The 23,621-nt window shown below is 42.9% G+C and overlaps 1 protein-coding gene across 1 annotated transcript in view; it reads right to left on the bottom strand.

Moving 5' to 3' along the window:
- Positions 1 to 323: 323 nt before the first annotated feature.
- Positions 324 to 23,621, bottom strand: part of Scd5 (stearoyl-CoA desaturase 5) — a 101,043-nt gene continuing 77,745 nt past the window's right edge. The window contains exons 4-5 of the mRNA XM_090343339.1: positions 2,362 to 2,594; positions 324 to 1,011 (exon numbers count right to left, since the gene is read on the bottom strand). Coding sequence (XP_090199465.1) covers positions 821 to 1,011; positions 2,362 to 2,594 — 424 coding nt within the window. The 3' untranslated portion in view covers positions 324 to 820. The remainder of the gene's footprint in view (positions 1,012 to 2,361; positions 2,595 to 23,621) is intronic.

Below are 23,621 nucleotides of genomic sequence, written 5' to 3'. Positions count from 1 at the left end.
ACATCCATCAGAATACAAATTAGCTGTCTAAATATGTAAATGAGAACTGAATTTGAGCTTATTTGATGTCAGGAATTTCCAAGTTACACACCTTTAAAATGACAATAACAAAAAGAACACAAATGCTTGATCAGGCACTGATTTACAGAGTAGGTGAGCCTTCAACTTTAGAGCATAAAACCAGCTCCATAGAAAACAAATCTTTTAATGTAATAATGGTGAAGCAGTAAACTATAAATGGGGCAGAAAAGTACAAGATACCTTTCCTCACTTTTTTCAACTTTTGGATGCCCCCCCCTTTCTCTCTCTCATGCTCTCTCCCTTCTACCCTCCCTCCCTCTTTCTCTTGCTCTGGAACTGAGGTTTGAACTGAAAGCCTGGACACTATCCTTTAGCTTTTTTGCCCAAGGCCAGTGCTCTACCACTTGGGCCACAGCTACACTTCTGGCTCTGCTCCTCACATAGTGTATTTAAAAGCAATTCTGGATTAATGCACAGAAACTAAAAGCAATTGTTCCCTGGATCACACAGAAAACATTAACAGGTCGAAGTTCATCCTGTCTGGGTTAACATCATGTATAATCACAGAACAATGCTTATTTGGCATAGGATTGCTATAGAGATTGCCATACTAGTGTTAACTCATTAATACTAACATTGACCTAATGCTTTTCATTGATTATTGTAGTTGACATTATTTGAGATAAATCAAAAATTCATAATCACATGGATTCTATCCCTTCTACCACACAATGAGCCAGTAACAAAGACATGGGCTGGCATCCCGGTCAGTGAGACGTGTTGAATGGCTGGTCTCGCTTCAGCCACTGCCATCTCCTGTCTTGGCTTTCCGGGCCTCAATCACTGACTTGGTGGCCCGTCTGCGGTCAGTGGCCAGTCCCAGCAAGCACATGAAGTCAATGAACCAGGTGGTGGGGTTGAAATTGAAGCCAAATTCACTAGCAGAGTAGTCAAAGGGAAAAGTGTGATGGTAGTTGTGAAAACCTTCCCCTGGAATACAAAGCAGGCATTCAGACAACTGGATCATCACCTACCTGCATAGGATCTTGTCACATGACTTTATTTTTTTTGCTAGTTCTGGGGCTTGAACTCACTGTCCTTGGGCTTTTTCTTCAAGGCTAGCACTTTACCACTTGAGCAACAGCACCACATCTGGCTTTTCTATGTATGTGGTACTGAGGAACAAAACCCTGGACTTTGTACCTGCTACGTAAGTACTCTATCACTACGCCAAACTCCCAGCCCCAAGATTTTAAAAAATATATATTTAATTATGGTGTTGCTGGTCATGTAGCTTGAACTCAAGACCTAAGTACTGTCCCTGAGTTTGTTTGTTTGTTTTCCTTTCTCTAGGTAGTGCTCTAGCACATGAGCTACAACTCCACTTCTCACTTTTTTGGTTGGTTTATTGGAGATAAGAGTCGCACAGACTGGCTTTGAATCATGATCCTCAGATCTCAGCCTCCTGTGTAGCTAGGATCAGGTGCGAGCCACCAACATCTAGCTTATCATGTGTTTTTTTTTTGAGGGTTTAACATAGACAAGACTTTGTGTTGGGTTCTGTGGGGAAAAATCTTTATTCTAATCCTCAAGAGCATTTATTCATTTGGTGAGACAACATTAAGCATGAACATGAAATGATACAGGGACCAGCATAAAGTCACAAGAATAACTTTCTCATGTGAATGGTAAACATGATACATAACTCCAGCCCTGAACTTGCCAAGCTAAATGCTACTTGAAATGCCAAATGGAACTCATTGAAATCTGCTGAATAATAAGGAGTAGCTGGGATGGAGAAAGTGAGGGTATCTGACTAAAGGACTGTAAATGCATGTGTGAGGTGTGGGGGTGAAAACTTTCTGAACAATTAACATAAACTTAAAAGAATGAGCGACTGGAAAGTAATATAGGTTCTATCCAGGGTAGAGGTGCTAGTGGGATGTGAATGGAGAGGGGACACGTGGGTGAATAAGATCAAAATGCTTTATGTACATGTATGAAAATTGAACAGTCAGGCTGTTGAGATTAGTTTAAGAAGTGGACAAGGGGAGGAGGAAAAGTAATGGATAAGGAGAGGGAGTCTGATCAAAGTGCGTGCGTGGACATGTCAACATGCAACCCTGTCATAAAACAAATTGATGCTAATCAAAATGTAGAGGAAAAAAGAAAAGTGTAAATTAGAGAAATCACACTACTTATGCAAGAGCCAGGATTCTAAAGGTAAAGTTCACATTCACTCCTTTCTCCCCCTTCCCTTAACCAACCCCATAAAGCCATTGAGAAGTCCCTGAACCCCAGACCATCATTCTCTCTGTTGGCTGTCTCCTTCCTACTCACCGATGGCGCCCAGGGCCACTAGTGGGTTCTGCCGAGGACTGATGTGCCTGTCATAGGGTCGGTTCCCATACATGTGGGCCGCACTGTTGACCAGCCATGTGCCATTGAGGGCAATGGTGTAGCGGAGAATGGAGGCCAAGAAGTAGGCATTCCACAGACTCTCTCCCCAGATATACCAGGGCACGAGGGCAGGGACCAGAAAGCACATGAGCACCACGCTGGTCTTGTAGTACCTGTGAGGTCAGAGATGGGGATAGTTGGAAGACTGGAAACACCCAAGGAAGGTACTGGACTGGTGAGCTCCTCCAACGCCTTCATGTAAGAAGAACCTTGTGCATGAGACTCTGTGAAGGAGTCACAAACCCATAGACTTACAAAGGTTAGGCAGGTAATTTGCTGTAGGAAAAGGTCAGCCTTCTTCAGAAGCATTTCAATTTTAAAATAATCAAATGTATATGTGTATCCTGTGAGGCACAAGTTTGAGATAGCTCAAAAACTTTTTTCATACTCAATCTGAGAGTTACATTTTCTTAAATAATTTCAAGAAATAATAATTGTTGGTGACTCTCCCCTGTAATCCTACCTCTTCAGGAAGCTGAGATCTGAGGATTGTACTTTGAAGCCAGCTCAGGCAGGAAAATCCATGAGGCTCTTATGACCAATTAACCAGCAAAAAACCAGAAGTTGAAATATGGTTCAAGTAACAGAGCACTAGCCTTGAGCAAAAAAAAGGTAAGTGAGAATGCAAGGTCCTGAGTTCAAGCCTCAGTACCAGCATAAAAACAGAGAGAGAGAATGAGAAGAAGAGAAAGAAAAGAGAGAAAAAAAGAAGGAAAGAAAAAGAAGGGAAGGAAGGAATGAAGGAATGAGAAAGAGAAGGAGGGAGGGAGGAAGGAAGGAAGGAAGGAAGAATGGGAGAAAGGAGGAAAGGGAGGGAGGAAGGTGATTCAGAAGTTCTTGAATCGTATCAGGTATCTGAGTCTTTACTTAATTTACTGAGAGGTAAGTGACTCTCACTTCAAATATGGTCTTTTGCCAACCAGAGGTTATAGTCCAAACCAGCATAAAAATAAATAAACAAAAACATAACCACATAAAAAAGTACTCATTAGAAAGTAAACCAGTCCGGGGGCTGTCTGTAATCCTAGCTAGGTAGAAAGCTAAGACAAGCAACACTGAGGTTCAAAGCCAACCAGGCAGAAAAGTCCACAAAACTCATCTTCAAAATAATCAAAGAATCAGCAAAAAGCCAGGCTAAGGGTATGATTCAAGGTATGGTAGAACTCCAGCTAAGCAAGCAAACTGAGCATGCACAGGGCCTGGAGTTCAAACCCCAATCCTAGCAAAAAGAAACAAATAAAGCAATTCTCTGCTAGTGTGAGCATCTACCAGACATTTACTGAGACACCAGTGTGTGGCAGTGACTAATGTACTGACTCGTTTAATTCCAACACAAACACTCTGAGGAAGGGATTGTTATTTTGCCCATCTTAACAGGTGGGGCAATGGTAAAAGAGAAAGGCTATACAGTTGGCCTGGAATCAAAAGACTAGTAACTGATATGACCTCCAAATGGAAGATGTACCCACACCTCCAGCCACTCATCTCAGGGAGCCTCCAACAGGGTGAACCCGTGGGTGAGGTAGCTGTCTGTAGACAAAGACAATTTCCAGGAGGAATAACAGCTGGAAGAGGGCATATGAGCTAGGAGACCATCTGGGTAGAGCACACAGGCACTGCACTGGCCACAACCCTGAGGCCTGAGCTCAGGGCATGATGGGCCGGGCATGTTAGCATACCTGTGATACCATCAATCCCCAGGAGAGTGAGGCAATGGGATTACAAGTCTGAGGCCAAGCTGGAATACATAAAGTGAGATCCAATCTCAAGTCTGGCGAAGAAAGAAAGAAGCTAACATTGCTAAGAGAAGGCATTTTGCCACTCAGAGTTCCTTCTTCTCTTTACTCAGTTATAAGCCAGGCCTCTCAAAGGCCTCTCCACTTCTGAAAAGAAATCAGAGGCTTTCTCCATACACCATTGGGCATGAAAAGTGCCGTGGACCTCTCCTATTCATCATGGCAGACTTAGTCTTGGCATACACCATCCATCAAGACCCTGTGGCATAGAGAGGCGCTATGGCTCCCTGCCTGGCCATCTGTGTTTGGCCATCACCTATAGAATTCAATTTTCACTAACACCCTCCTCTGTCTTCTCCTTCTGATCTATGTAATGGGCCACCTGCCAGGCTTGGCAGTACCACTCGACCAAACACTCTGTGCCTGTGACATGGCTTCCCAAGTGAGAAAGTCCTGGGCATCACCAACTAGCAAAAACTTGCCTGGCCAAATTCTCTCTTTCTCTGAAAAAGATAGTCCATAAAAATAATAAAATAAAAATGAAAAAGGCCACATACTGGTGGCTTACACCTATAATTGAAGCTACTCAGGAGACTAAGATCTGAGGATTTAGGGCAGGAAAATCTATGAGACTCATCTTTAATTAACCGTCAAAAAGTTGGAAATATAGCTGTGGCTCAAGTGATAGAGTGCTAGCTTTTAAAGAGAAAAAAAAGCTCATGGAGAGCACCTAGGCCTTGAGTTCATGTCCCAGCAAGGTTTGAACTCAGGACCAGCACAATATAAATAAATAAATAAATAAATTGATGATTATTTTTTTCTAAAAAGATTATGGTCTTCCTGTTCTCCAGCAAAGATGTGGCAGGTGAAAGCTAGGGCTGCTCTCAGATTGTTCTTCCTGGTTTTTGACCAGGTGACCTCTCTGTGTGTTCTGTAATTGCATGGATGGATGGATGGATGGATGGATGGATGGATGGATGGATGGATGGATGGATTAGGGGCAGACTGTGTCTCAGCTAGATTTCCAGTGCAGTGGCATTGGCAATCTTAGCTCATGCTCCTATCCCCAGCCAAAAACTGTTTTTAAAACTTTCCCAGATCGGGCCGGGAGTTTGGCCTAGTGGTTAAAGTGCTTGCCTAGCATGCATGAAGACCCGGGTTCGATTCCTTGGTACCACATACATAGAAAAAAGCTGGAAGTGGTGCTGAGGCTCAAGTGGTAGAGCTCTAGCCTTGAGAAAGTCCAAGGACAGTGCTCAGGCCCTGAGCTCAAGCCCAGGACTGGCAAAAAAAGAATAAAATAAATAAATAAATAAATAAATAAATACTTTCCTAGATCATTTTAAACAGACACCAGTGAGTCTTTTCCCATGCGGCCAAGCAACTCTTCCTCCCAGACACTATTAACCTTGAGAAGCTGCTCTCCGTTTATTCACAGCCACAGGCCTCTGTGCTATGCTGAGATAGCTTCTTAAAATTCTTGCTTAATATCACTCCAATCCGCATGACCTTGCCAATGGTCCACAGAAAAACTCCACAAAGTCCTCCAGCACCAAATCCTTCCCCACTGAAAACACATCTACTTGTGTTAGGAGACTGGCTGGCAAACAGCCATTAAAATTGTCAGGGCTTTTTGCTAATGGCTCAAACATTTAACTACCCAAGTCAGCTATCTCCTAGCTGTGTGACCTTGAGTGGAATATTTAATGGTGCTGAGTCTCAGATTTCCCTTTCAGAAAATGCTGCAGTAACAAGTTTGTTAAGGAAGTGCTTACCATGTGCCAGTCTCTGCCCTGGCACTGGGTTACAAAGTGAACAAAGCCGATGAAAATCACTGTGCTTGTAGAATAGGGGAATTGTGGTAGCAATCTATAGGTCATCTATTCAGATAGGAAAGTCAGATGATAAGCCATAGAAATAAACCTAACTTTAGGCATGTTAGTGGTAGCTACTAAGGAGACATGAGGAAAAGAAAGAGGCTAAGATGCATCCAGAGCAGCCACTGTGATTTGAAACAGGGCATCTGTGGAAAACGTTGCTGAGGCTAGCTTTTCAGTAAAGATTTAAGGGAAGGGGAAACTTAGCCATTTGGCTGAGTAAGGCTGAGGAATGCCATACACACACAGGCCCTGGAGACATATGGGGGACAGCAGGAGAATGGCAACAAGAGTGGTAGGAGAGAAGGTGACAGGAATAACCAGGGAACCAAGTGTGGAGGCTGTGGTTGCAAGCTGTCACAATATTCTAGGTAAGAGGAGGTGGGCTGGAGCGGGAGGCTGAGGGGAACAGTGTTGAGAATCATCAGATTATGGGTATATTTCAAAAAGCAAAGGGCAGAACTTCTTAATAGCCTTGTTGTTAGAGAGAGGGGGTGAGAATAGAGACACTGTCAGGTGATGTGGGTGGGCAGGATGCATGAGGAGCTCATTGCAGCAGCAGAGGAGAGGTTGTGGGAGATGCTGACTGTACACATTCATTCAGGAGTGCCAAGGAACGGGTGTCACTAGACTGGTGTGGCAATTTGAGGTGCTAAAGAGACAGGAGGAGGCAGGAATAGAAATGTGGAACTTATCAGTATATTAATGCATACAACTCAAATATAGTTTCTCATTTGAGTTCCATAAGAGCTCCAGCTTCTATCCTGCTTCCACTGCTTCTTCAATGGGACTTGAGCTCAGGCACCCTCCCCAGGACACCTTCTATAATGTCATATCTGCCTCGTCTCTAGCTTCTGGCTCTTGGCTTGGTGCTGGGGTGGAGATTATGTCCACACAACAGACCATGGATTAAATTTCTTCTTATTTTGCAGCATCTGAGATCTGGCAAGACTTCCTACTCCTAGTTTAAAAGAACAGTTTCCTTTTGTAACTTTTTTTGCCTTTTGTGTGTGTGGGGGGGACAATACTGAGATTTGAAGTTGGAGTTTAGTGTCTTGCTAGGCAGGCACTTTACCAATTGAGTCATGTTCCAAGCCATTTTTCTAATAGAGTCTTTTCTGCCCCCCTCCCCCAAGCAGGTCTCAGACTTTGATCCTTCTACCTACACTTTCTGTGTCACTAAGATCATGGAAGGGCACCACTACACCAAACTTATCAGTTGAGATGGGGTTTTACTAATGTTTTTGTCCCAAATTGGCTTTGAACTGCAAGTCTTTTGATCTCTGTCTCCTGCAAATCTGTGATTACAAGCATGAGCCACTATACTAGGCCTAAAAGAACAATTTCTGACCTTTAGCTTTTAGGTTATTCTCCAAGCTGTCAAATACAGTAACAACTTGACAACATGTAAGATTGACAGTCACTTTGACTCATTCATTCTTTCTTGATTTGACATGGAAAAGTGGCCTTCTCTTTGTCTTTCTGGAAATATTTACACCCTAGAATAAGCCTGGCTGATCAAGGAAGAAAAAGGTCAAGACTAGAAAGAGGAGTTGATAGGTTTGCATCCAAGAAGGAACCCAGAGAACAGGTGCTGCAGTTTTGAAATCAGAGATGTGCTTGTTTTTTGCCAGAAACACAAAAGCAAAGGCACTTGAACCTCCTAAATTGTGATTCAAGAGCAGCTTTCTGTTGCTTGAAGGTGGCACTTACGAGGGAGGTCTTTCCACTCCCACTACTTCACAGTTCCCCATCATACCAACACCACAGTGGCAAAGATGCACCCCTGCTTGTACTTCAGAACCAAGTGTGTAATGGTGCACAACAGTGTCCCACTGCAAGTGAGCTCTGGTTACACTGTGTAACTATACACAGCCCTGTTACTCATCATCTCTGAATAACCATATTCCAATATACTGAACCATGATAAAGAGAATTGAACATAGAAAATCTCTTTGAAATCAAAAACTGTTTTCTAACCGGGTGCTGGAGACTCACATCTGAAATCTGAGGATTATGCTTGAAGCCAATCTGGGCGGGAAAGACTATGAGACTCTTATCTCCAATTAAGGAGCAAAAGCAGAAAGTAGAGCTTGGCTCAAGTGGTAGAATGCCAGGCTTGAGCAAGAAAGCTAAAGGAGACACCCATGCCCTGAGTTCAAGCCCTAGTACTGGCACACACACACACACACACACACACACACACACACACACACACACACACACACAAAGCATTCTGTGTGAAAGAATTACTATTATTTTATCATTTTCTCTTTCCTCGTCTTTACCCTCCTCTTCACCATCCCCCCTTTCCAAATGTGGGTGTGATAAATATCTTAAAACTCATTTTTCTTTGGATGGAAAAAATTTGCTGTCCTCAATCTCCAAACATTTTCCCACTGCTTGGCTAGCTCTAAGCATGGCAGTCTCACAGTAGTGTGTAAGGTGTTTACAGAAAAATCTATCTGCGCATGATGGAATGAAGAGTAACATGCCAGCTGGCTTCCAAGGGAGGCAGCCCAAGAAAATGTGAAAAGAAGCAAACACCTCCATGGGCGAGAAAGAAATTACAGCCCTACAAATGGATCATAATGATGAGGGATGAGCTGCCACAAGCATCTTGATTAAACATGTTTGCTTTTGTGATTTCACTTCAACCTTCGCCAGAAACTCATTTTCCCTTCAATTTTTGCATTTTGTAGGGCACCAGCACAAAATTATGTGTATACCTATTAAACATTTATTTAGAGGACAAATGATAGGTGTTGGAAGTTTATAACAGGATGGCATACTCTATTCCCTCCCCCGGCCCCCCAGGCATCACACACAGGTTGGAGGTCTGAGCCATGCCTTTGGATGCAGAACTGAAGATGGAAGCTTCATGGGGAAGCTCTTAGAGTGCTACAGAAAATTCTAGCTACCCAGGAAGGTGAGATGTGAGAAAAGTCTATGAGACCAGCTCAAGCGGTAGAGCAGCAGCCTTGAGCAAAAAAAACCAAGTGAGAATGCAAGGCCCTGAGTTCAAGCCTCAGTACACACACACACACACACACACACACACACACACACACACACACACACACACACACACACACGTGAGAAAAGAAAATAGAGCTAAAAGTGCAGCTCAAGTTGTAGAGCACCTGCTTAGTAAGTGAAAAGCCCTGAGTTCAATCCCTAGGACCACCAAAAAAAGGAAGAGAATGGGGGAAGAGAGTAGAGGATGGAAGGGAAGGAGAGAAGGGGGGAAGGGAAGGGAGGAGAGAAGGGGAGGGGAGTTCTCTGTCCTCTTCAAACTTGTTTGTCTTAATCTAGAGAGTAGAAAATAGGAAAGGGGAGAAGTGGGGAAGACAGGAAGGGGAAGAAGAAGGGAGGAGAGGGGAGGGAAGGGGTGAAGAGGGAGGAGAGATAAGAAGGGGAAGAGAAGACGGAGGGGTGAAGAGTTCTCTGTCATCAAACTTGTTTGAGCAAAGCGTTTGAGAACCAGAGAACTAGGTTTGTTTGTGCAAATCAGGAGCACACAGGGGTTGGGTGTGAACGGAAGGGGTCTGGCATATGAAGACATTAGAATTGGCACTAATTCTGAGATATCTTGCTATGGAGGCAGAGGGCAGATACTCACGCCGGGCAGTTTCAAAGGATCCCATGAAATACGGTACGTAGCTGTCATCACTGGACAGGTGCCAATTCTGTGCCTACTGGGATGGTTCTCTGTCCAGTGTCCTTGCATTAGCTCTGGTTAAATGGCTTCCTGAGTAGTTGATCCATCCTCATGTTTCATTTTCACTCCACTGTGTATATTTGAACTTAATGACATTGTTATACAGCTATGATTTTAGGGATGTTTCTTTCCCATAAACAATGACAGCAATGTGTGTGTTTTATTCTTCTCCCCTAGAAGCAATTTATTAGCATATGAAGTGCCCTGATGAGCAGCTTAGCAACACTAGACAAACTAATTGGCCCACTTGCCAGAGATTTGTTATAAGGCTTCAACCAATTTTTTGTTTTCTTTCCAATCACCTTGAAAGAATTTATTAATAGGAGAGTAGAAATAAATTTTTAATGGTTCAAAAGAAAACTAGTGTCGGAAATACATGGCTTGGCTAGAAATACTGTACAGCTACCTCACAGCAAATCTACTTGGAATATTAATCTGTCTCTGGCCACAGAAAGGATTCTGTTGCTGTATCTGGACTCTGTACCCTTAACATGCTACTAAGTCATGTTTGCCACCTGAGAAGGCTGGGCAGTGTTCTTTAGGCCCTCAAGCAGGGTAAAAGGGAGAAGACAGAAATAGAAATACAGTGTGGCTTTGAGGTTTCTACTGCTATTCGTGGTAGAATACAGTCTGACTACATGGCAACTCAGTATAGGGAAGACCCCAGTCTTTTACCTCCTCTCACACTGGAAGGAGCACAGTCCATTTGGGCCAAACAGAAGGACCCTGTTGCACCATCTCTGTTTCTGTGGCTCTATCATTGTATCTCTGAGGGTCACTCTCTACTTGCAGGCCCCACAAGTCCTGAAGAAGAGGTATGTGAAGATAGGGCCTGATTGATCAGGGAACACAAAGGGGCCAAAGGGAAGAACTTTAAAATAAACAAACAATTGAATGTAGAAACCTCCAAACACCCAGAACTGTCATGTAATGAGAGCTATAACTGTCAAGCTGTGCTTTGTGCTAAAAGAAAGCAGCCTCAATGGAGACAATCGATCTGATCTCACAAGTCCACACCCTGACACAACGAAGAAATGAAATAGTCTTGTCAAACCACCCTCATCAAAAAAGAACCTGTCCATGAGTAGGCACGCAGCTCATCAAGAGAAAGCACGTAAAGCACAAATCTCTTTTTTTGCCTATGTATTTTATCAGTAACCATGTTTTGCTCACTTTTCCCTTCTTTGTCTTGTCTCTGTTCCTTTTCTGATAGTGACAAGAATCTAGAAGCCCCGGTTGGGGTCTCAGCCTCTGTGTCTCTTCCTGAGACCGCCTGGTCTTCCCCTCTAGGTAGCCGTGTTTGACCAGGGGCATGGTGGGCTAGGGGCCAAGTGCGCTCCCTATGTTGTTACCAGAAGTGGAACTTCAGGTGCTAAACATCCTCGCAGGGGGAGATCCGTGGGTGCCGCTGGTGGTGATGGTGACCAGGCGTTACTCCGTGTCCACATGACATGCGATGTCCTCCCCAGGCCCAGTCCACTCCGAGTCATCTGTAGACTTCCCTATAGACCTGCCAGTCCGCACACTCAGCTAAAGTGGTTGGGGCCATAAGGAGTTTCATTCAGCTCAATACAAACAGATGAAAAGCAGGGGGCCAGTGGTTCACATCTATGTGAGACTCCAAACCAGGAGTGGGGCTGCTGCTCAAGGGGTAGAGTGCGAGCCTTAAACTGAAGAGCTCAGGGTCAGTGCCCAGACCCAGAGTTCAAGCCCCAGCTACTGACAAAATAAAATTAAAAAAAAATAGCTAGTGCTATTTACTCTACGGGAAACTAAAATTCAGCAAAGTTGAAAAATAAATTCTTAAATATGAAATAATTTAATGCAAAATTACATACAATATGAAGGATTGTATATCAAATATGTAAATGTATTTGTTAGTGATATAAGAAATATTGAATTGTTAATTCCTGACATGTGTATAACACATGATAGTATTCCAAAGCAATAACAGAAATCTGGTTTGAAGAGTGGAGCTGTTTAGTACATCTACAAATCTTCTGTCAGGAACAGCTGGATTCTCACATCTGTACTTGCAGTTACAAGCTGTGGCCTGAAGTCTATGAGTCATTTAGAGCGGTTGGACACAGGCTATCTTGAGAACTTTCCACACCAAGAATCCTTGGACCCCAGTGAGAGAACTGACCACCTCAGCTCCCCAAAAGTGACTTTCAAAGAAAAAATTCTTCAAAAGTTGGCTAGGTGAAAAAAATGGGCAAGAGATTTATATGTTTCAAAACATCATTATATATTTGGGTCCTTAGGATCTGGATGTAGGCTTGAGAATCCTGCATTCGTAACAGGCTCTTAGGTATGATTGGATGATGCTGGCAACAGAGCCACATTTTGAGGAGAAAGGATCTCAGCCAAAGAAAGAATACATGGAAGTGTCATGAAAAAAGAGCATGGCCTGTGAGAGGAACAGGATGACAGAGTGTGTTGTGGGGGTGGAAGAGCCAGGTGTAAAGTAACTGGGGCCATGTTATAGTGAGATCAGTTGTCACTGATTGCCAAGGGGAAATCTTAGAAGGTTTTAAGCAGGAGCTAACTCTGGCTCACAATCAAGGAAAATTTCTTACTCTGAATAACTTGTTATTTTTATTGTTGTTTTGCCAATACTATGGCTTGGATTCAGGTACTCATTCTCGTGCTTTACTTTTTCAACGCAAGGCTGACCACTTGAGCCACACTTCCACGTCCAGAGTTTTTCTGGCTAATTGGAGATAAGAATTTCATGGACTTTACCCCCCAAGCTTGAACTGCAGTTCTCAGATCTCAGCTTCCTGAGTAGCTAGGATTCCAGGCATGAACCACTAGCAGCATCCTAGACTTAAAATTATTTAATTTTATTTTTTAATTAATTTACTTTATTATTATTATAAAGGTCATGTACAGAGGGATTACAATTATATGAGTCAGGAACTGAGTACAATTCCTTTTGTACAGTGTCTTCTATTCCCTCTCTCCCAATCCCTCCTTCCTGTCTCTACCCACAAGTTGTATAGCTCACTGTCATCCATATCCAGTTAATTTTGTTTTTAAGAGCCAAAAGATTTTGAGACAGGCGCTACTCTGCTACCCAGGAGGCTGAGATCTGAGAATCATGGTTCAAAGCCAGCCTCAGTAGGAAAGTCTGTGAAACTCTTTTCTCCAAATAAACTACTCAGAAAATGTTGAAAGTGGTGCTGTGGCTCAAGTGACAGAGCACTAGTCTTGAGCAAAAGAAGCTCAAGGACCCTTAGTTCAAGCCCTGGGACCAGTACCAAAAACAAAATAAAATAAAATAAAAATAAAAAAGATTTGGGGCCATGTAGCTCATGCCTATAATCGTAGCTACTCAGGTGGCTGAGATCTGAGGATTGCGTTTCAAAGCCAGCCTGGAGGAAGTGGCACTAGGGCTTAAGGGGTAGAGTGGTAACCTTGAGCTGAAGAGCTCAGGGACAATGCCCAGGTTTAGAGTTCAAGTCCCATGACAGATCAAAAAAAAAAAAAAAGCCAGCCCAGGAACTAAAACCTATGAGACTTTTTTTCCCATTCCTGGGGCTTGGACTCAGGGCGTGAGCACTGTCCTTGGGTGTTCTCAAGGCTAGAGCTCTACCACTTGAGCCACAGCACCACTTCCAGCTTTTTCTATATATGTGGAACCAAGGAATCAAACCTGGGTTTTTGTGCATCCTAGGCAAGCACTTTACCACTAGGCCAAACTCCCAGTCCTAAAGTCTATAAGCCTCTTATTTCCAATTAACCACCAGAAAGCAGGAAGTGATGCTGTGGGCTCCATTGGTAGAGTGATAACCTTGAGCTGAAGAGCTCAGGGACAGTGCCCAGTCCCAGAGTTCAAGCTCCACGACTGAAAAAAGAAAAGAATAGAAAAGAAAAGAAGTGATTTTGAATGAGTACTTGAAGAGAATCACCTGAAGGTAATACTTTGACTATTTATGTGCAAGCCTGTCAGTTCATAGTTACCTACAGTCTCAGAAAAGTGATGACACCAGGAAACGATGTGGATAACTCAGGAAAAAAATCTCTAGCCTCAAGTGAGTCATCTCTTTTATAAATACAACTTGCAAAACAAACTTCAAATGGTTTCAAGCTTTGGTTTCCCCATTCCTTCTCTTTTCCTGGGGATTGGTACAGTGGTAATGACTAAAGTCACAGGGGGCACAAAGAAAAATCTTGAACATTAAATAGAGCCATAGAGGTCATACTATTTCAAAACTCTCCCTGCCCCAGCATCCACACTACGGCTGTTTCCTAATTTCTTGTCCTCATTTTCTTTGGATATTCTTGACCTTTAAGATCCAGAAATATTCTCTCTCCTCTCTCTCTCTCTCTCTCTCTCTCTCTCTCTCTCTCTCTCTGTCTCTCTCTCTGTCTCTCTCTCTCTGTCTCTCTCTCTCTCTGTCTCTCTCTCTGTCTCTCTCTCCCTCTCTCCCTCTCTCTCTCTCTCTCTCTCTCTCTCTCTCTCTCTCTCTCTCTCTCTCTCTCTCTCTCTCTCTCTCTCTCTCTCTCTCTCTCTCTCTCTACTGGTCCTAGAGCTTCACATTGTCAGGGTCTACACATTGTCCATGATTTTTCTTGCTCAAAGCTAGCATGCTGTTCTATCACTTGAACTACAGCTCTATTTCCTTTTTAGTTTTGTGTAGTAGTTTATTGGAGATAAGAAACTTTCCTGCTTGGGCTAGCTTCAAACCAAAAATTTCAGATCTCAGCCTCCTGAGTAGCTACTGGCACCCAGAGAACTCTGAGATTTTTGACACTACATTTATGCCCTAAATCTTGGTTATTGCAATCATATATATGGTAAGCTGCTTTAGTAAGATATTCAAGCAAACATTGAGAGTTTTCATTATTGCAAAAACCCAAGCTCTTAGTTGAGCAGAATTAATGAGGAATTTTAAGTCTCTATATGTATGGCTTATTTTTTTGATAATTAAGTTATCAGATTCTGCCCATCTAAAAAAACTACACACAAATATGCATATGTGTTTGTATATATATATATATGTATATGGTTTCTCTAGATTTCTTGGTAGTAATTTATTTTGTTGGGGTTTTTCTTTAAGTATTTTTTGCCTTTTCTTTTTTTGGTACTAGGGATCAAACCCAGAATGTTGCACTTGCTAGGCAAGTGCTTTGCCACTGAGCTATGTCCCAGTCCTCTTGGTAGTAATGTAAAAGGAGACAGGTAAGAGTAGTTTCAAAGAAAGCCAAGTGGCAGAGGATTATTTATTCAATTGAGGCCATGAACACATTGTGACAAATCACATTCTCAGCACCAATTGCTTCATCAGAGCAACAGGTTTTACAGGAAAACGGGCAATGTGAGAAAAAGCAAGTCCACAGCCAACACTGTCAGAGACAGCCCTCAGTGGGCCAGGTGGCAGATTTCTCCAGAGAGAAATGAAAGAGATTTCATTCACTCCCATCTTTGTAATTTGAGTATTTTAGACTGAGAATTCAACTTTCAGAACAACTTTGGAAAGATGTTCTTTCCTCCAGGAATGCAGTTCTCTTATGCTCATTGTAACTTTTACAACATTACAAACCCGGCTAGCTACTGGTGGTTCATACCTATATCCTAGCAACTCAGAAAAGTGAGATCTGAGAATCATGAATGAAAGCCGGCCCAGGCAGAAAAGTCTGTGAGATCCTTATCTCCAATTAACCAGAAGAAGAAGAAGAAGAAGAAGAAGAAGAAGAAGAAGAAGAAGAAGAAGAAGAAGAAGAAGAAGAAGAAGAAGAAGAAGAAGAAGAAGGAACAAACAACAACAAAAAAAACCCAATCAGATACAATGGCTTACACCTGTAATCCTAACTACTCAGGAGGCTGAGATCTGAGGGTCATGGGTCAAAGCCAGTCCGGGCATTAAAGTCCATGAGACTCTTATCTCCAATTAATTACCAGCAAACTGAAAGTGGTGCTGTGGCTTGAGGGGTAGCCTTGAACTGAAGAGTTCAGGGACAACTCCCAGGCCGAGTTGAAGTTCCATGACTAAAGAACAAAACAAAACAAAAAACAAAACAAAACAAAACCTGCAGGAGAGACTGTGGCCTTGAATGTAAAAGCTAAAGGACAGTACCCAGGTTCTGAGTTCAAGCTTCTGTATTGGTGCGCACACACACACACACACACACACACACACACACACACGAGTATTCACATGCACACATGCAAATTCTGAACCCATGGAAGCAATTAAGAACAGAAGTAAGGAGAACATTTGATTTCCAAGGCTCATTTACATCAAGTATCTAGACAATGGTCCCCATTTGGGAATCATTCCACCTCTGCCAGTGTGACTTTTAACAGCTTTCTAGAGGACACCCTGAGCAGGCAAATGGCTGCACGTGACCCATTACAACTCAAGATGCTGTTGTTAAAGGAAACTAGGCAGCAAGATCAGGTGTCTGGGACTCCACTCACTGGCTTTTCTTGCTGTCTAGGATAAAAATCCAGAGACTCCTATTGACAATGACAACAAAAAATTATTGTCTGCCTGGAAATAAGCCAACCATGAAACCCACACTCGAGGTGGAGGACCTATGCAAGTGGACTTTAAACATGTACTGGAAGACGTGATGAGAGGGCTGGGGATGTAGCTCACCGAGCACACACAGTGGTTCACGCCTGTAATCCTTGCTACTTGCGAGGTGAAGATCAGGATACCATACTGGAGGCCAGGCTAGACAAAGAGAGATATACCTGCTATCCTTGCCAAAGGGAAAGCACAATGGCTAGGCAGTGTGACTTACCTGTCACCCACAGTGCCATGAAGAAGCAAAAGCAGGAGTATCACAGCCCAGGCCAACCAGGCATAAGCCAGACACTGCCTTGAAAATAACCAAAGTAAAGAGGGGCAGGAGGCATGGCTGAAGTGGTAAAGCCCAATAAGGGAAACCTTTCATTATCACAAAAATCCAAGTTCTAGTTAAGTGGAACCAATTGGACAGATTTCGAAATTCCTGGGTATATAGCTTTTAAAAAAATTCTTTATTGAGATAAATAGGTTTGCAAATTCTGCCTCAGAATAATACACATACACATGCATGCACACATGTGCATATATACATGCATAAATATGTATATACCTAAATATGTGTTATATTGTTTCTGTAGACATCTTGGTAGTATTTTTTGGTTTTCCTTAAAAGGGAGAAGATGAGTAATTTCAAAAAAAAAGCCACCTAGATTTCATCTAGTAAGCATGAGACCCTGATTTTAAGCCCCAAAACTAGAGTGTGGGCACCAAAAGGGAAGGAAGGAAGGAAGGAAGGAAGGAAGGAAGGAAGGAAGGAAGGAAGGAAGGAAGGAAGGAAGGAAAGGGAAGGGAGGGAGGAGGTTTAAGGCTCAAGAGTATCTGATAATGATTGACAATCCAGAATGGAGTTTGGCAAAAAAAAGGAAAGGGTATTTGTGGTAGAAGGTAATGAATGCAAACTTTGGCCTCAACTTTGTGAGTTCTGGTGAGGCAGAAGTACACCAAAGAGGTGTGTAGGTGACACGGCTGTTGCAGGCTAGGCAGCTCCTCTGGCGCAAAGTTGGTGGCTTGAGGGTCCATCCAAACCAAGTGGTTGGTGAGATGGCTCTGAGGACACAGGAGGACCACACTGAAGAGGAATGTCCAATAGAAAGTAGGGAGAAGAGTGCTGCAGGTACTGCACTGATAAACCACTGGAATGCATGTGGAAATTGCTCATTTCGATTTCTGTTAGTCATTTGGGACTCACTTATAAGAAATAGTAGCTAGGGGCTGGGAATTTGGCCTAGTGGGGTGGGGGGAGGGTGGTGGCCCTGGGGCTTGAGGTTTTCTGCTCAAGGATAACACTCTACCACTTTGAGCCAAAGCTTCACTGCCAGTTTTCAGGTGGCTAATTGGAGATAAGTCACAGAGACGTTCCTGCCTGGGCTGGCTTTGAACTGTGATCCTCAAATCATAGCCTTCTGAGTGGCTAGGATTTATAGATGTGAGCCAGCAGCCCCTGGCACACTTTTCCAATTTAAAAATGGGGCATTGGGTCATTTAATACTCTCCAAAAAATGGCTGCTATAAGGATATTAACCTCATAAATCATTTCTTTGAAAGAAATCCAAGTTAGGCAGCAAAGGAATTGATCTGTGTGTAGAGAGTAAGTCTGCTTCTTACTTCACATACACCATTCGTGGCTTCAGATGCCTCTGGTCTAAGTAATTTATTTCCTTTAAGAGTCTCTTTCTACCTTAGTATTAGTTGACTTTTTTTTTTTAAAAAAAGGAGTTTTCTCTAACACAAACCTGCACTAAAGTGACCATTATTACCTCTGGAGTAATACATCTCAGCCCAGAGCACTGGAGAAAGAATAAGAAATGCATGACATGTTAATGCATTATCCAGCCTACGTTTTGTGACCATTGCACATTGGGCCACAGCCCTTTCTCCAGACTTGAATGCACTGAGGAAAAATAAAAAAGAAAGAAATATTATGTGCAAAGAGATAATGACAGCAGATTTCTCCAAAATATACAACACTTTTTTTTGCCCGTCCTGGGGCTTAAAAGCAGAGCCTGAGCACTGTCCTTGGGCTTTCTCAAGGCTACAGCTCTACCACTTGAGCCACAGTGCCACAGGTTTTTTTTCTATGAATGTAGTACCAAGGAATTGAACCCGGGTCTTTGTGCACACTAGGCAAACACTCTACCACTAGGCTAAACTCCTGGCTTACTATATGTATATATATATTGCCAGTCCTGGGCCTTAAACTCAGGGCCTGGGCACTTTCCTTGATCTTCTTGTCCTCAAGGCTACGGCTTTACCACTTGAGCCACAGCATCACTTCCAGTTTTTTCTGAGTGGTTTATTAGAGATAAGAGTCTCCTGGGGAGGGATTTTTCTGCATCAGCTAGCTTTGAACCACAATCCTCAGATCTCAGCCTCCTGAGTAGCTGAGATTACCGGGTTGAAACACCACTGGTGCCAAAGCTCAACTCGTTCATTTTAATCTTTTTTTTCTTCCATTGGTACTGGAATCTGAACTCAGGGCCTCACACTTGCTAGACTAACACGCTACCACTGAGCCACACTTCCAGCCCTATCTTTTACTGGTTGTTTTTGGATAGGGCCTTGCTTCTCTCCTTCCACCTTCCCAGGCATGCACCAGAACAATGATCTGTCTAGTTTAGCTTCCCATCATTACTGGGGTCACTGACACACACCACACTTCCCAGCTCCCCTCCATGGAGATGGTGGCAGACTCTCCTTCCATGGGCTTGCCTGAAACTGCTATCCTCCCTACCTCAACCTCCCCTGTGGCTAGACTATGGGCTTTCAGCCTCCAGCACCTGATTCTATTTCATCTTGATACTTATTTATCTTCCTAAATTTTCTGCTCTGAGCCCGAATCACATTTTGTACTAAAAAAATAGAATTGTACTAAAAACTATGATACTAAAAATATTCTTAAGAGCTGGGCATGGTGGCTCATGCCTGTAATCCTACCTACTCAGGAGGCTGAGATCTGAGGATCACAGTTCAAAGCCAGCCCAGGCACTAAAGAACTTGAGACTCTTATCTTTAATAAATCACTAGAAAATGAAAAGTGGGGCTATGGCTCAAGGGGTAGGGTGGTAGCCTTGAGCTGAAGAGCTAAGGACAGCCCCCAGGGTCAAAGTTCAAGCCCCATGATCGACCAAATATATATATATATATATATATATATATATATATATATATATACTTAAGGATTGCTTGTAATGTATGGATTTCAAGTACTCCAGGGTTATTGAAATTTTATAAGCTCATTGTCAAAGGAATAAATAGCAACTGAAAAATATTTTCTCTTATGGAAAGGTTTCTCTACTATTTTTTAACCTTAATATGTAATAAAGAAGAAGATATAACAGAATGGCAAAAAAAAACCCTTTTCCTCTGATGTATAATTAATGGCAATAATGAACAAAGAACAGAAGCCTCTTGTAAATGCTCTACTGGCTGAAGCCTTGGAGTTGGAGCCATGTCATTGCTTTGGAGGAGAGTTTGTTCTAAGAACACGTGCAGGATAGACTAGAATACTATTTTCCACAGGGACAAGAAAGAAGATCAGGAGCTGATAATAAATATTACAGAGAATGGTATCTACTCACACCAAAATGTCTTTTAAAGCTAGTCCTTGCTACTCAGGGGGCTGAAATCTTGGGATAGTGATTCCAAGCCAGCAGAGGTAGGAAAGCTTATCAGACTCTTATCTCCAATTAACTACCAAAAAACAGCAGCCAGAAGTGGAGCTGTGGCTCAAGTGGTAGAGCAAAAGCCTTGAGCTCAGGAAGAGCAAGTGACCAGACCTCTGAATTCAAGTCCTAGGGCCAGCACCAAAAAAAAAAAAAAAAATTCTAGCCTTGCTTGAATTTCTAAATAAATACTTATATTTTATGCTAATTTTTTTCTTTTTGTCTTTTGAGATAGGGTATTTACTATAGTTGCAGCCCAATCTGGCTTTGAACTCTCAATCCTCCTGCTGCAGCTTCACCAACTCTGGGATTTCTGATGTGTGCCATCCTACCCAGATAACTAAGACTTCTTTACAGCTTTGATGGTGCTTTCTGGTTAGAGAACAACTTATTGCAAACATACACTATTCTTCTTTTCACTTAGTTAATCAAGGCAATGAGAAGGCAGGGTATTTAGGATTCAAGTCTGGAATCCAAGGCCCACCACCTTGCATGGCAGAATTACTGAGAGGATCAGAAATGTGTGAAGACAGAATGTAAGGATCAGTTGATAGAGAATAAATAGCTGCTACTGCTGCCTGCAGAAGTAAATTAAGATGTATGAAGATGTCTTTATTGCCATCAACAATGAACTGAGGTAACACGTTACCAATAGTAGTTCCAGAATTCACTGCCACCTGTGGTTTGATAAATATATTTTGTTTCCCATGTAGTAAGCCTAATACTTGTATCTAGAAATTTAGACACTCTCCCAGGCCCAGAGTTCAAGTCCAACAACAGGAAAGAAGGAAGGAAGGAAGGAAGGAAGAAAGGAAGGAAGGAAGGAAGGAAGGAAAGAATGGAAGAAAAACGATTGTTCTCACAGTTGTTTCCTACTCTCCCCAACCCCAGTACACACACACACAAGTTCACCCAAAGTTCCAGGAGCAAAAGTACCACTTTTAGAGGCAAAGCAAGTGACATGTGCACTTGGAAAATTTTGACAAATCAAAACAAGCTGCTGACTTCCCTGCTCCACTGATTTCTCCTCTGCCCAAATGTTGTCCACTACAAGAGGGAAATTTGGTACTGATGCTGTAACCTCAGTACTGAACTACCTCTATCCTGAAACCAGACTCTAATTCAGCTGTTTTCAACAACCACAATCTCCTTCAAGGGGAAAAAAAGCTTTTAAAAGTAGTGGAAGAGTTTAACTACTTCTCCCATTCACTTTAAACAACTCACTGAAACACTACATACTTTTTCTGTGTGTCAGCACTAGGGCTTGAATTCAGGATCTCGGTGTTGCCTTAGCACTTTCACTGAAGGGTGATGTTCCCCTGCTTGAGCCACAGCTCCACTTCCAGCTTTTGGATAGTTAATTGGGGATAAGAGTCTCACAGACTTTCCTGCCCAGGCTGGCTTATAACCTCAGATCAAAGCCTCCAGAACAGCTAGGATTATAGCATGAGCCACCAGAGCCCAGATAGTCACAGAGCCTTAAAAGCCTTAAAAAGCCCCAATCTCCAGTGCATCTAATTCCTCTTCCTCCTCCTCTTCCCCTTCCTCTTCTTTCTTCTTTGATGGCACTGAAGTTTGTGCCTTCTGCTTACTAGATTGATGCTCTACCGCATGAGCTTGGCTCCGGCACATTTAGCTTTTTTTTCAACTAATCATGGGGCTTGAACTCAGGGCCTGACCACTGTCCTTGGGCTTTCTCAAGGCTAGTGCTCTACCACTTGAGCTACAGCACCACTTTCAGCTTTTTCTATATATGTGGTACCAAGGAATCAAACCTGGGTCTTCATGCATGGTAGGCAAGGACTCTACCACTAGGCCAAACTCCCAGCCCAGCTTTTGTTAAGTATTTATGTCCAGATTTGTCTGGGTTGAAATCCTATTTAAATTCCCACACAGCTAGGATATGAGGAGCACACAAGCAGCTTTTTATTAGTTAAGTTGGTAGTCTTGTACATGTTTTACCCATATTGGCCTTCTAAGTAGCTACATTTTATGGACATGAGCCACCATACCTGGATTTCCCAGAATTTGCCAACATTCATTTAGATATCTTGCCATCCAGACTCTTTCCTTTGGAGATTACTTCTATAGAATTTTCCTTTGCACAAAATAGAAATAAACAACCAAAAGGGCTGGAGATGTGGCTCAAGTGGTGGATCATGTAGTGAAGACATTCTGTGTGACTCTAAGACAGAAGCCATGACATTACCCACACATCCAAACCCATCAAATGTACCACACAAAAGCCACCAACAGTTTATCTCTGTAACCCTAGCTACTGAGGGGGCTGAAGCCTAAGGATCAAGGTTCAAAGGTAAGCCAGGCAAATAAAGCCAAGGGTCTTATCTTACCTCTAATTAATCAGCAAAATCCTGGAAGTAGAAGTGTGGCTCAAGTGCTAGAGCCTTAGCCTTGAGCAAAGCCCCTGAGTTCAAATCCCCCTGCTGATGATACACACACAAAAAAGAGAACCCTAACACAAACTACAGACTCTGAGTAATATTAACTGATAGGGCAATGCACATTCAACAACAGGAACAAATGGAGACAGGTGTATGGAAATCTCTATACCTCACTCTCAATTTTTCTGTAAGCCTTAAGTGACTCTTAGCAATCCAATAAAAAGAGCAGTGTCACTGTGAGACCTGCTGCTCATTCTTGGAGGTTGGGACTTGTGACAGTACCCCAGGGAATGACTTGAGGTAAACTGAGCCTCAAGAAAGAAGCCTCTCAATTGCCTGTCTTCCCGGAATGGTAGGAGTTATATATGTTCTTCCCAGGGTATTAAAACAGAAGAGCATTTCTGTTCTAGTTTATGCCATCCACTTTCTTGTGGTTCAGCTCATCAGCATGGAAATGAAGCAAGGGCTTGCTCTCATGGATTTGCCCAGTCAGTTTCCCAGTCATTTCACAAGTACATGTGGCAATGTTAGCTTATGATCTCTGAAGAAATTCTTTTTCTAAAAGGAATCATTATTAGATCACTAGAAGAAACTCTCTGGACTGTGTGTGTGTGTGTGTGTGTGTGTGTGTGTGTGTGTGTGTGTGTGTGTGTGTGTCCTGGGTCTTGAACTCAGGGCCTGGGTACTGTTCTTGAGCTTCTTTTACTCAAGTCTAGTTCTTTACCACTGAAGCCGTATCTCTGCTTCCAGGGGGTACTTTACTGGGGAAAAGAGTCTCACAAACTCTCCAGCCTAAGCTGTCCTCAGATCTCAGCCTCCAGAGTAGCTGGGATTACAGGTGTGTGTCTTGGGTACCTAGTAGTCAATGGACTTTTTTTTTTTGCCAGTCCTGGGCTTGGGCTCAGCACTTGAGCACTGTCCCTGGATTTTTTTCTCAAGGCTAGGGCTCTACCACTTGAGCCACAGCACCACTTCTGGCTTTTTGCTACATATGTGGTACTGAGGAATTGAACCCGGGTCTTCGTGCACGCTAGGCAAGCACTCTACCACTAGGCCAAACTCCCGGCCCCTCGTCTATGGACTTTTATCTTCATTCTGTCCTACCAGAAAAACAATCTGAGAATTCCGTTTTCTAGTCACTAAGCTGGAAAGGGAGGTGACCTTCTTACTTTACAATGTAACAAGGCTGAAATATGTGTG

Source organism: Megascapheus bottae, chromosome 13, assembly GCF_031878675.1.
Source record: "Megascapheus bottae isolate mThoBot1 chromosome 13, mThoBot2.hap1, whole genome shotgun sequence".
Classification (NCBI taxonomy): Eukaryota; Metazoa; Chordata; class Mammalia; order Rodentia; family Geomyidae; genus Megascapheus; species Megascapheus bottae.
The sequence above is the reverse complement of the archived record's forward strand: the minus strand, read 5'-3'. Positions and strand labels throughout refer to the sequence as shown.